We start from the raw sequence: 14,790 nt of genomic DNA on the forward strand, positions 1-14,790 counted from the left end.
ATGTTTTCCTTGCTCCTGAGTCAAGAGAGGTTGTGGCGGGGCTTGGAAAAATCCGGGTCAGCGTTTTGTGGTCCTCTTTTACAATACCTCAGCCAGAAGGTTAGGAGGCCCAGCTTCCAAGTGCAGGCGTTTATCTGGGCAAGGTGAGCACAGGAGGAATGCAAGAGCCATCCACTCCTCCTTCCTAGCACGAGTTCTAATTCCAACTCCACCAAGACAGGCAACTTCAATATGTTGCTTATAGCCTGTCCCTTTTGTATAAATGAGCTGCCTCCTCAATTGTTGTGAGACTCAAACGAGAAAAGTAAGTAATTCTGATTACTCTTTACAGGGACAAGAAGGGGACAGAACAAGCCCCCTGCAGAGAGGTGAGCAAAAATGGAAAGACCTAGGGCAGTGGGTGCTTGGGGTCAAGACTGGGGAAACTCCAGAGAGGGGAAAGGGTCACATCTTAAAGATCTGGAGCCAGTACAGAGGAGGAAAAGAGGGAAAAGATTGAGTTAGGACTCAGGCAGGACCTGGGGGGCATAAAAACAGAAATTGAGTATTTAAAATTAGTAAACAATGCTGAGTCAGGATCAGAGTTTGTGTAATCAATGCTGAATCCCAGTAAACTCACAAGGATTAATTGGTGGAATGAATGAAAGGGAAAAATATCACTCATGGGAAAAATATCACTCAGTTAACCCTTCAAAATTAAGAGTAGGAAAATTCTGCAATACTCCTCAGTGGGAAGCTGTTAGGGAGAATAGTACTCTGAAGGTTGGAAAAACTTCATGCACATTGTATTTCTATATAAAGATATGCTTATTGTAGAGAGGTAAAATATTATGTTAACCTTAAAAATGAAACTGCCAGTTATTTTGCCAGCAAAATAAATAAATAAAAAGATTTATGTGGGAATAGCAGAGAATTGCAACCCAGGACAAGCAAGCTAAGGAGTCCACAGAACAAAGGAGACGAATGCTCTTTGATAAAAGAAAGCAGGAGTTGAGAAGGCTGTCATAAACAAAAAGTCTGTTGGAATAAACTGGTAGATTGAAGTATAGTGGCTTTTCATTGGCTGAATGGTGACAGTCTCTCATTGGCTGGGCTGTTGCCAAGAGAGGCAAAAACATTTCATCCTCTTGCTGGGGTAGTAAACTTGCAAGGTGCCTGTCTTCCAGTTTGGTCTGCAATTGGCAACCAGTGGTGCTGAGAGCAACCGCCCGCCCCCCCCCCCCCCCCGTTCCTCACCTTCCAGACTCCATTCTGATGAGATTTCCTTTTATTAGTCTTCACAATTGATGAGTTTATACTGGTGAGCATCCCCCTATTTCTGTAAATGGCTTTTAGTCAGTCATTCACACTGCCTAGAGAAGCTGGAAAGAGATAAAGTGGACTTTTATATATTTATTTTTAAAATTGTTTGTTGAAATATAACAAACATGCAGAGAGTCTGTGAATAAATTTTAAAAGTGAACACATCTATGCACAAATCATCAAAATGTCCACAAAGGGTACATGCCCATGCAATCGCTACTCAGTTTTTTATTTTTTATTTTGTTTTTATTTATTTTTTACTTTTTAATTTTTTTGCTACCCAGGTTTTTAAAAAGAAAATTACCAGAAACCCGGAAGCCTCTTTCATGGTTCTCCTGGTCACTACAACCCCTCATCCTCCAAGAAAAACCTTATTATGAATTATTTTAACATCTGGCAGGGTTCAGAATACAGCTGCCCTAAAATATGGCACATTAGCATATTGAATATGTTAAGTTGAAGGAATTTGAGAAATGGTAGGTTCAGGAAGGACTCTTACCTTCCCCTGAAGCAGGCCATAAGATGCTCATGTGATAGATGTCTTTTCTATACCCAAAGGAAAGAAGCATCCTTACCTCTGAAGGTGGAGGGACACAGAGAGGAATCCAAATGAAAGGAATTGCTAAATTTCCCTCAGCTTACTACACTTAAACTCATATCCCATTGTCCTATCACATTTTCCCACTACTTTCTACTCTTCATCAAACCTAGCATAAAAATATCTAGGTTAACAACTTTGTGTTTTCGTTTCCTTATAAAGGGTCCCGTGCCAAGTAAAACTTAAATACATTTGCATGTTTTCCCTTGTTAATCTGCCTTTTGTTACAGAACCCCAACCAAGAACCTAGAAGGGTAGAAGGGAAGATTTTTTCACCCTCTCCTACACGTCATAGGATAGTTTTCCTGGTTTTTGAATTTTGCGTAAATAGCCTTCCACCCCTCCTTTGGGACTGATGCAAGAGTAAAAACCTGAACGATGCAAGAGAACAGCGCCACCTAATGTATGATGGCAATGACTGCAGTGGGGCAAGGGACCATCTCTTCAGTAAAGCTGTATCCATTCTCATACTACACATAAAAATCAAAATCATTCTAGAACGAATGCAGAAATAAATGTGAGAGGTAAAACAAAAAATATAGAGAAAAATGTGACTTCATATCTTGGAATAGGCAGATATTTCTTAAATAGGAGGCAAAGGAAAGAAAGATTTGATAAACTGGAATGCATTAAAATGAAGAACGGCTCAAAAAAAAAATTAAGAACTGCTCATCAAAAGACATGATTGGGTGAACATAAAAAAAAATCATTGGGGTGCCTGGGTGGCTCAGTCGGTTTAGTGTCTGACTCTGGATCTTAGCTCAGGTCTTGATCTCAGGGTTGTGAGTTCAAGCCCCACATTGGGCTCCACATGGAGCCTACTTAAAAAAAAAAAAAAAAGACATCATTGATAGTGAAAAAGCAACCCATGAAGTGGAAGAAAAACATATATCTACAAAATAATTGGTATGTAGACTATGTAAAGAACTTTTACAAATTGACAAGAAAAAGTCAACTCAATTTAAAAATAGGCAAAAAAAAAAAACCACCAAAATCTGGACACATCACAAAACAGGATATCCGAATGGCCAATAAATGTAGGAAAAGATTCTTGACTTTGTTAGGGAAGTGCTAAGTAGGTTGCCGCAATGAGATACCACTACTCCCTCAACAGAATGGGTATAAGAAGACTGAAAATACTAAGCGTTAGTGAGGATATGGAAGAAGTAGAACTCACGTTGCTGATGGGAGGGCAGTTTGGTCTAGTCATATTGGAAAACTAGTGGAATCTACTACAGCTGTACAAATGCATATCCTATAACCTAGAAATTCCACTTCTCAAGACAGGTGCAAAGATAGTCACAGCAGCAAAAATATTCACTTCTCAACAAAAGACAGGTGCAAAAATATTCACACAGTTTCCAAATTTTGGCTATTAGTAGCCAAAATTTGGAAACTATACAAGTGCCCATTAACAGAAGAATGAATAAATTGTAACATATTCACACACCACTAATGAACAGTGTCACTATATGTAACATTCTGGATGACTACCACAAACATAATGAGTTGGGTAAAAAAGCCAGACACAAATGAGGACATAGTGTATTTCCCTGATACACAAAGTACAAAACAAGCAATGTGTACTGTTAGATATCAGACGGTGATTACCCAGGGACCCAGGGGGCTGGGAGACCTTGATTGCTAGGGAAACAGACGGCTTCCTGGATGCTGATAGAGTTCTAGTTCTTGATCTGGATGGATGCTGATAACGTGGGTGTGACCAGTTTGTGAAAACTCATCCAGTTATATGTATACTATAGTTCAGTAAAAAATTTTAACTAACTCCACTCCCAGCCCCTAAGCTCCACAATTTCCTCATCTCAGAAAATGGCAACTCTTTTTTTTAAAACAAGATTTTATTTATTTATTTGACAGAGAGAGAAACAGCGAGAGAGGGAACACAAGCAGGGGGAGTGGGAGAGGGAGAAGCAGGCTTCCCGCTGAGCAGGGAGCCCGATGCGGGGGCTCGATGCGGGGGCTCGATGCGGGGGCTCGATGCGGGGGCTCGATCCCAGGACACTGGGATCATGACCTGAGCCGAAGGCAGATGCTTAACAACTGAGCCACCCAGGCGCCCGAAAATGGCAACTCTTAACAAACAATTCAAGTCAAAAAACTTTTGAGTCCTTGACTCCTTTCTTTCTCTCACACCTCAAACCTCAGCAAATATCGATGGTCTACTTAAAAAATATACCCAGAATCAGCCCAGTTCTCACCATCTACACTACTATCTTTTTGGTTCAAGCCTCCTTCAACTCTACCAGATTGTACTATCTCCTGTCTGGTCTGCCTGTGGATAAGAAGCCCTTATCCATACTGAACCCAACCATCAGAGCAATCCTTTGAAAGCTTAAATTGGATGATATCAGTCCTCTGCTCAAATCTCTCCCATGGGGTGCCTGGGTGGCTCAGTTGGCTGAGTGTCTACCTTCAGCTCAGGTCATGACCTTGGGGTCCTGGGATTGAGCCCCATGTTGGGTTCCTCGCTCATTGGAGAGTCTGCTTCTTCCTCTCCCTCTCCTTTGGGTTTTCTGGCAGCAAAGGTGAAGTTGAATATTGTCATTCTCCTGTGCACATTGATGTTTGAACCATGGACGTAAATAACTGGTTTTCTCTCAGATGCCTTACCTGTCTTCAATTAATTTTTTCTTCTTTTTTTTGAGCAGGGGTTCTCAGTGAAGAATGATCGGATGTCATAGCTGAGTTTGGGTGGGGTGCTACTGGCATCTAGTGGTGGAAGCGAGGATGCAGCTAAACACCCCCCAATGTTCAGGCCACTCCCATATCACTGCCCGTCTCTCCTTGGAGAACCAGGGCTTTACATGCTGGGCAACCGTGTCAGAAAACTTATACTTCTTCTGAGACGCAGAAAACAAACAGGATCTGAGGACTTTGAAGTGCATCTTTTTTTTTTTTTTAAAGATTTTATTTATTTATTCATGAGAGACAGAGAGAGAGAGAGAGGCAGAGGGAGAAGCAGGCTCCCAAGGAGCAGGGAGCCCGATGTGGGACTCGATCCCAGGACCCTGGGATCATGACCTGAGCCGAAGGCAGACGCTTAACCATCTGAGCCACCCAGGCGCCCTTGAAGTGCATCTTGATTTTCCTTGGAGTTACTGATCATTATCTATGTGTTTGTTAACTTGCATCTGAAACACAGCAGCTCAAACTTGTAGGATTTTTTTAAAATTTTTATTTATTTATTTGACAGAGAGAGACACACAGCGAGAGAGGGGACACAAGCAGGGGGGTGGGAGAGGGAGAAGCAGGCTTCCCACCGAGCAGGGAGCCCGATGCGGGGCTCGATCCCAGGACCCCGGGATCGTGACCTGAGCCGAAGGCAGACGCTTAACGACTGAGCCACCCAGGCGCCCCAAACTTGTAGGATTTTTATATGGAGGTTGTCGAATTTCAGTCATAAAAATTCAGAAGCAAGGGCCTGAGAACCAGAAAAGGGCAGGAAGCGAACTTTTTCTATAATGGGCCATATAGTAAATATTTTAGGCTTTGTGGGTCTAAAGAAAATCTCACTTCCCCCTGTGCATCTCTCCTTTAACCTCACACAACATTTAAAACTATTTCTGATACCTCTGGCCTCCAAATGTGCTTCTGTGTGTTCCCTCACACTAAATGATTCTCACATTCTCTGGCTACCAGCTGGGTGTCCTGCAATTCAACTTAGTTCTGATACTATCTACCTGGATATAGTGTCAGATCCCACAGGTTAAGGGTTCAGTCCCACAAGACCGCCCCTGTCCCACTTCAGAAACCAATTGCAAGTCCAGATTGTCTCCTGTGCTTCTGACTGACTGACTATAAATAAGAGGGGTTCCCTTGGCCCTCTCCTCAGCTTCAATGAATTTTCTAGAGCAGTTCACAGAATTCAGGAAAACAAGTTACTAAGTAGATTACTGCCCCCCCCCCCCCTTTTTAACAAAGGATAAGAATGAACAGCTAGATGAAGAGGTATGTAGGGCCAGGTCCAGAAGGGTCCTGAGCACAGGAGCTGCTGTCTCTGGGGAGTCTGGGCTGCTCCACCCTCCTGGAACATGGATGTGTTCTTGTTCACCAACCCCGAAGCTCTCTGAACCCTGTCTTTTTAGTTTTTTTTTTTTAATTTATTTTATTTTTTTTATAATTTTTTTTTTTAAAGATTTTATTTATTTATTTGACAGATAGAGAGCACAAGTAGGCAGAGAGGCAGGCAGAGGGAGAGGGAAAAGCAGACTCCCCGCTGAGCAGGGAGCCCGACGCGGGGCTCGATCCCAGGACTCCGGGATCATGACCTGAGCCGAAGGCAGTCGCTTAACCAACTGAGCCACCCAGGCACCCCTAGTTTTTTTTTAATGGGGGTTTCATTACATAGGTTGGATTGATTGAATCATTGGTCATTGGTGATTGGTTCAACCTCCAACACCTGGAGGATGGGGGTTTGGGGCGGGGCTAAAAGTTCCCATTTTCTAATCACTGCTTGGTCTTTCTGGCAACTAGCCCTGAAGCTATCTAGGAGTCCCTGAGCCAAGAGTTGTCTCATTAGCATACCAAGGCATGGTATGATACTCTTATCACTCAGGAGATCCCAAGGAGTTCTGTGCCAGGAACTGGGGACAAAGACCAAATATTTTTCCATAGAGACAAAAGCCAGCCTTCCATCTACAAAAATATTCTCCCCATGCCACTCTCAGAGAGAACACAGAACACACCCCAGAAAGTAAGTTCTGCTTAAAAACACTGCTCCCTCCATAGAGCCTGCTTACTACAGAAATTTAGCTTCAAACCTAAGATAGCATTGATTTAATAATCAAGTGTAATATTACTCTGCCCATTTTATAGATGTTGAAGTGAACTCAGAGTTAAGTTAGTTAATGAATGACAGGTACTAAAACACAGGACAGTAGGACTTAATACAAAAGCTATTTGACTTGAAAGCCATGATTAACCACTTTCTTAGACTTGAATTAGGGAGGAGTCAGGATTTCTAGCATACCCAGTATTTCATTCCCTTTCAGTCATTGCAGAAGCCTATACCCAAGGCAGACAACAGAATCCTGAAAAGGAAGATGTTCCAGAGACAAGTTTCCTCAAGGCTCACTTCATGTCCCTGTTCCTCAGGCTGCAGATGAAGGGGTTCATCATGGGAGTGACCACCGTGTACATCACTGAGGCTACTGCTCTCCTCCTGGAGGAAAGGGAAGCTGCAGAACTAAGGTAGACTCCAACATAAGTCCCATAGAATAAGAAAACAACGGACAGGTGAGACCCACAGGTGGAAAAGGCTTTGAACTTTCCACCAGTTGATGGGATTCTCAGGATGGAGGAGACAATTCGAGTGTAAGAGAAAATTCTCCCTGAGAGTGGACCAACCCCCAGCAGGCTGGTCACTAAATACACCAGAATGTTATTGATAAGAGTATCAGAACAGGCAAGTTTGAGGATCTGAGCAAGCTCACAGAAGAAGTGGGAGATTTTCAAGTCTGTGCAGAAGGACGGTTGCAACCCCATCAGACTGTGGAACAGGGCGTTCTAATGAGCAAGGAGAGAAGAAGCAGCAGGCCACAGAGGCGGGGGTTCATGATGACCACGTAATACAGAGGATGGCAGATGGCCACATAGTGGTCATAAGCCATCACCATTAGCAGGAAATTGTCCATACATAGAAAAACCATGAAAAAATACACCTGAGCGAGGCAGCCCTCATAGGTGATGGCTTTGCTCTCTGTCTGGATGTTCACCAGCATCTTGGGGACGATAGTGGTGCTGAAACAGATGTCTACAAGGGACGGGTTGAAGAGGAAGAAGTACATGGGGGTGTGGAGGTGGGAGTCAGACCCGACTGCCAGGATGATGAGCAAGTTCCCCAGCATGGTGACCAGGTACATGGTCAGAAACAGCCCAAAGAGAAGAGGCAGCCATTCTGGATCCTCCAAGAGACCCAGGAGGATGAATTCTGATACTGCTGTCTGGTTTTCGGATTCCATGTTGTTGATGTGTCTGCTGAGTTAGAGACATGAGTTAGTTACAGTGAAACAGACACACAGACATCCCTTGTTGGAAAGAAGTCTTTTTTTTTTTTTTTAAGATTTTATTTATTTATTTGACAGAGAGAGAGATAGCGAGAGCAGTAACACAAGCAGGGGGAATGGGAGAGGGAGAAGCAGGCTTCTTGCCGAGCAGGGAGCCCGACGTGGGACTCGATCCCAGGACCCTGGGATCATGATCTGAGCCGAAGGCAGACGCTTAACAACTGAGCCACCCAGGCGTCCAGAAAGAAGTCTTTTATCTATTGCTTTAAAATCTTGTAATATTTACACAATTCTTCCCATCAGATTCCTTTACTCCAAGTAAATTTTGAGTGACTTCTATGTATCACCCATTTTTCTAATGCTAAAATTAAGAATGAAAACAAGTGCTGTTTATTTTTTATGTATGTATGTATGTATGTATGTATGTATGTATTTATTTTTAGGAACTATCATGCCTGCATGCCATTTTAAAATCTAGGGTTAAATTCTAGTAGTTTCTTCAAACTATTAAACTTTGTTAGATGACTACTTTCTCAGAAAATTTTAATTGTGTAATTAACTCTGTACTGGGTCTGCTCATAATTGCAAATCTCAGGTAATCCTGGAAATTATAATCTGACATTCTCTACTGCCTCCGTGTGAGAAATAACACTATTAACCCATTTCTTGAAATATTCTGTATCTTACCATTACATCAAATCATTCTATTAGGACTTGTGTTTCAAAGGAATTGCTTTTGCTGGACTTGTGATTTGTCATTTGTCATCAGCCTACAGTGAATGAGAGATATTCTAAGAAAAGGTTGAATGAGTCTCTCTCTTGTGTTTGTTGAAGAAATGTCACATCCAGAGGGGAAATTCTTGTCTGTTCCTTAAAACAAGAACAGCTAATGCTTTTTATGAACAACTGGTTATTTTCTCTAATAATCACATTTCTTTCTTTTCCCTTTTCTCCGTCTCTTCCTTCCTTCCTCTCTCTCTTTCTCTCTCTTTCTCTTTCTCTTCCTTCTTTCCTTCCTTCCTTTTTCTTTCTTTCTTTCTTTCTTTCTTTCTTTCTTTCTTTCTTTCTTTCTTTCTTTCTTTCTTTCTTTCTTTCTTTCTTTCTTTCTTTCTTTCTTTTCTTTCTGCTAGTAAGCTTAGAGCCAGATATATGGGCCATGTCTAGAAACTGAGAAAGTGATTTTATAGCATATTTCTTTTTTAAAAAAAGATTTTATTTTTAAGTGATCTCTACTCCCAATGTGGGGCTCAAACCCACAAACCCAAGATCAAAGGTTGCATGCTCCACCAGGTGCCCATATAGCATATTTTTTTGACCCAATTTTTTCTTAATAGCCACCCTCTAGGATATGTCCAAATAGCAATGGTTTTGTAATTATCCCCCACCTTCCAAGTACTCTTTAGTGCATTGATTTTGTGCATCTTTACAGAGTAGTCTTCCCACGGGTGCCAGCAAAGGTCCAGTACATCCTTGTAGGATCCTTCAATGGCATTCTACCCATGAAACTACCAAGTCCTCAGTGGCATTCAAGTCCCTTCATTATCTGGCCCCTGTAATAATTACATATGAGATGATGTACTCTCAGCAATTGCCACCTCATAAAAGTGACACTCCACATCATGGTTGAGTCAAGAAATCTTGAAAAGTGAATAATTCTAGGAGCTGGTATACAAATACATTATTGATAAAAATGTATCATTTCCTGCTTTAACCAAAACCAAACTATCTTAGGAAGGATACATATTCATAGCAGAAGTGGAGGGAGGATGGAATACATGGAGTCTTGAGAGAACAAAGCGGGTAAGTGAGCATTTTTTTCCTCGGCCCTCATACTGGCCTAAGTGGGGGAGAGAACTGTTGAACCAGCCAATGCTAACATCCAGGCCACATGATAGAATCGCAACCCACAGGATGGTTTATAAAGCAAGGGTGGGAGGACATTAGTTTACTCATGGAAGAGAGAAGTTGAGCACAGCTCAAAGGACATTTATGTCCTTCAAATGAGTAAGATGCTATATGCATTAAACAAGAAAAGGTCTCAGTGCTAGGGACATAGTGAATACTCTAGGCATATTGGCTATAATTATTGCTGTTGTTACTATTCTGGTTAATAAGCCAAAGGCCAAGGAGCAATGTAGTAGTCTTTATGGAAGAGAAAATGTTGAGCTTGGTTTAGGATATTCCCTTTCCCCTCGATTTCCTGACACACAGATTGTTACCTTTCTCAATAGTCACTATTGCAGAAACATGAATGGAGGTTATACATTTGGAAAATTTTAAAATTCACAAAAGAGAAAGAGTCTTTATAATTCTTCTGTGTTAAAATGTTGAAGGGTTTCATAAAAAATATTAAAAATAGAATTGCCATATGTTTCAGCAATTCCTCATCTGAGTATATCCTCAAAAGAATTGAAATGAGGGTCTCAAAGATATATTTGTTCACCCATGTTCATAGGAGCATTATTCACAATAGCCAAAATATGGGAGCAATCCAAGTGTCCACTGACAAATGAATGGATAAACAAAATGTGGTGTATCTATACAATGGAATATTAAATACTATTCGGGGTTGGAAAGGGATGACATTCTGATACCTGCTACAACATGGATGAACCTTGAGGACATTATGTTAAGTGAAATAAGCCAGTCTCAAAAAGATAAATACTATATGATTCCACCTCTATGAGGTTCCCAGAGGAGTCACAGTTATAGAGACAGAAAGTGGAATTATGGGTGATGGGGCTGGGAGAAGGGGATGGAGAGTTAGTGTTTAAGGGGGACAGAGTTTCAGTTTTGCAAGTTAAAAGAACTTCTGGAAATGGATGGAGGGGATGGCTGTACAACAATGTGGATATACTTAATACTACTGAATTGGACACTGAAAAATGGTTAAAATGGTACCTTTTATGTCATGTATACTTTACTATGATTGAATAATTAATTAAATTACTATGATTAAAAATAAATTAATAAAAAATGTTGAAGAAAGTTTTTCTGATTTGCTTTATTATGCTCCTGTCCTTCATGGTGCTTTGAGAAATCAATTGCCCCTCATTTCTCACACTTCATGGATGTTCTTGGGGAACACAACCCCGGCAGATGGATGAAATAGGCAAAGGGGAGGAGTGCATGGGTGGTGCAGTCAGTTAAGCATCCAACTCTTGGTTTTGGCTCAGGTTATGATCTCAGGGTCATGGATTGAGCCCGAGTCAGGCTCTGCACTCAGCAGGGAGTCTGCTTGAGATTCTCTCTCTCCCTCTCCCTTTGTGCCTCCCCACACTCGCATGCACTCTCTCTAAATAAATAAATATTAAAAAAAAAAAAAGAAATAGGCAAAGGGGATTACGAAGTATGAACTTCCATTTATAAAAGAAGTAAGTCACAAGGATGAGAAGTACAGCATAGGGATTATAGTCAATAATATTGTAATAACTTTGCATGGCGAAAGATGGTGACTGTATTTACCATGGTGAGCATTTTTTAATGTATATAATTGTCAAATCACTATGTCATACACCTGAAACCAATGTAATATTGTAGGTTGACTATACTTCAATTAAAAAAAACCCCACACAGATCTCTGTTTCCTACCCAAGAATTTCCAGTTGACTAGGTCTGTGGTGGGGTCTTAGTATTTGCATTTCTAACAAATTCCCAGGTAATGCTGATACAGCTGGGTGGAGTGGGGGCCCACACTTGGAAAACTGTTGCTGTAGAAGTTTCTAAAGCATGGTGTAGAATGAGCCCATCTGTTGGATTCAATCCAATCAAAGCCAATGAAGGAAATCCATGAACACGCTTGAGCTTTTTTTTAAGATTTTATTTATTTATTTGTCAGAGACACAGAAAGAAAGCACAAGCAGGGGGAACAGCAGGCAGAGGGAGAAGCAGGCTCCCCACTGAGCAAGGAGCCTGACGCGGGACTTAATCCTAGGACCCTGGGATCATGACCTGAGCCAAAGACAGATGCTTAACCAACTGAGCCACCCAGGCGTCCAGAGCTTTTGTTTCTTTTTTTAAAATTTTTTATTTATTTGAGAGAGAGAGAGAGAGCACATGAAAGCGGGGAGGGTCAGAGGGAGAAGCAGACTTACCGCTGAGCAGGGAGCCCGATGTGGGACTTGATCCTGGGACTCCAGGCAGTCGCTTAACCAACTGAGCCATCCAGGTGCCCCAGAGCTTTTGTTTCTTATGTGGGTAATAGAAATGAGAATATAGTATCTACATTCCAGGAATGCACATGAGAAAGAAAAAGCAGAGCACACGGCAGAATGCCTATTCATTTGCTCATATTATTTATCTTACTATCACTGGAACTTGAGAAGATCCTGACATGATTCCTCACTTTGAGTGGCATGTATTGGAGGGTGTAGGGGAAAAGGACAGGAAGATAAAGGAGGAGGAGGAGGAGAGAGAGAACAGCTATGGGGCAACACCCGTGAATTGTGAGGGAAGAAGACCATTTTGAAAATTCTACTAGGAGCCTTGATTATATTAAGGGGCAAGTTGACTGGGGAGACTGGTCTTCTTCCCTCGAATTTCAGAGCTTCCCTCAAAGGATTGGATTTAAAACTAGCAAGGTGAGGATAGAGCAGAGAGGTCCCCTCCTGTTCTACCTGGGAAATAAAATGATACATCAGAGCAGCCCAGAATCCCTAGAGAAGTTTAGAAAGTACTGATTCATTTGAGTAGGAAATCAGTCCTTGCAAACTTAGGTGAGAAAAAGGTGTCAGCAAAGTTAGGAGCAATCGTGAATCTAGGGCCAGGGGACTTGGTAATATGCCAAGTAGTTAATGAAAAATCGGGAGTGCCTTTAGACAGCCATTTTCAATCTGACCATGCATTAGACTCACCTGAAGGGTTTCTTAAAAACTGGTTTGCTGGGTGCCACCCCAGAGTTTCAGCATGTCTAGGTGAGGACTGAGAAAGTGTATTTCAAATAACACCCCAGGGCATGATACTTCAGGCAAAACCAGCTGCATCATTTTCAGGTCCTGGGGCAAAATGAAAGTATGGGACCCCCAGTTCAAATATTTCAAGACAGTGACAGCAAAGCCTTAAACCAGGAGCGGGGTTCTCTGCGACTGTCCATGTTGTACACATATGAACCCAGCCCAGGCTGCTGGTCTGGGGACATTTTGAGAACCACTGCTTTAGATTTCCTACTTAATTAACCTAGGACTACCCCTACATGGGAATAATGATAATAATAATAATAGTAAATTACCCCTTTTCTCCAGAACTTACAAGGGATTTCTGTATCTCCAGGATGGTCCCACAGAAGGCCACAGGTGTTGAGTTTCTCCCCAGGATGTGGATGTTGAAGACAAATTGGTCTTTGTGAATTTCAAGGAGACGGTCTTGTGTGGAGTTTCTGGACAAGACACATTCTCTAAGAAGTGACACAGTGCCTTCCTTCCTGGTCTGGTAGGTGTGAGATTGTGTTGATAGGGGACAGGCAGTCTATTTACTTTTTTTCTGTCCCTAGAGGCCTCATTTCCAAAGCTCCTCATTAGCCAAATTGTTCTCTCTCTCTCTCTTAAAGATTTTATTTGAGAGAGAGAGAGAGAGCACGTGTGCACAAATCGGGGGAGGGGCAGAGGGAGAGGGAGAAGCAGACTCCCCGCTGAGCTGGAAGCCTGGCGAGGGGCTCAATCCCAGGACCCTGGGATCATGACCTGAGCCGAAGGCAGACGCTTAACGACTGAGCCACCCAGGCGCCCCTCCAGGAGGCCGTTTGCCAAACCCCAGTCATTCCTGATTGTCTTCATCGTTGTTGCCAATACTCTCATTGACTTGAAAGCAACTCTTAATTGGCAAAGTTTGACTCACCACAATCCTAAGCAATTTTTTTTCTAAGCAAATGTTTTTGTGTGTGTGTTGGCAATATATTTTCTTATATGTACTAAAATATGTAGTATTTAAAATGCTCTCTGCATTCTATTTTGGAAACACTAATGATTGCATCTCTACAGCTTCCAGAGTTTTGCCTTAGCAGCACCTGCTCGAAGTAGATCTGCTCTGACTCTGGTCCTGGGCAAGGGTTCTGGATTTGGGGCTCTCCTGCACCATGGCCAGTCATTGATGGCACTCATCTACAACCGTACCGAGATGCAGGATTCTGGCCATTGTTCAAATAAAGCCCTCTTCGTGCTGTAAGCTACAACTCCAAGAGAACAAGGACTTTTCAGTTTTTGCTCACCATGACCCAAATAAGAGCTGATTAAGTATCACTGGTATGAGCCAAGAAATTGTCTCAACCTGTGAGGTAAGTGCTATTATTATATGCATAATAGAAATGAAGAGACCAGGGACTAGAGGCAATGGTTTGCTGGGAAGTTGGTAAAAAGTTCTGATTTGTGGCACTGGCAGGTTTCTGTAGTGTAAATTCTCCCACCATGATTTCACTCCACTAATAGGCAGTCATTGAAGGCAGAGTTGGAAGGAGACTGAGTGGTCCGCTGGGCAGAGGGGACTTGGCTCCCCACGGAGAGGGAGTCTCTCTTCTGCCAACTCTCCGAACTTGTTCATGCCTGAAAACCTCGGTACTGGCATTTCTCTTTGGAAATGTCTTCTCCCAGGTATTCCAATAGTTGGCGCCTGTAATTCATGTCGGTAAATTTTTTTTTTTAAGATTTTATTTATTTATTTATTTATTTATTTATTATTTTTTAAAAGATTTTATTTATTTATTTGAGAGAGAGAATGAGAGACAGAGAGCATGAGAGACAGAGAGCACGAGAGACAGAGAGCACGAGAGACAGAGAGCACGAGAGGGAAGCAGGTCAGAGGGAGAAGCAGATCCCCTGCTGAGCGGGGAGCCCGATGTGGGACTCGATCCTGGGACTCCAGGATCATGACCTG

The 14,790-nt window shown here is 42.2% G+C and overlaps 1 protein-coding gene across 1 annotated transcript; it reads right to left on the reverse strand.

Moving 5' to 3' along the window:
• Positions 1–6,991: 6,991 nt before the first annotated feature.
• Positions 6,992–7,881, reverse strand: LOC123834131 (olfactory receptor 7G3-like). The gene is given in 2 exon segments (XM_045863097.1): positions 6,992–7,428; positions 7,431–7,881. Coding segments are annotated over 2 exon segments (888 nt in total).
• Positions 7,882–14,790: the final 6,909 nt, after the last annotated feature.

Source organism: Mirounga angustirostris, unplaced genomic scaffold, assembly GCF_029215605.1.
Source record: "Mirounga angustirostris isolate CCGP_5_RB_7025 unplaced genomic scaffold, mMirAng1.0.hap1 SCAF_1, whole genome shotgun sequence".
Lineage (NCBI taxonomy): Eukaryota > Metazoa > Chordata > Mammalia > Carnivora > Phocidae > Mirounga > Mirounga angustirostris.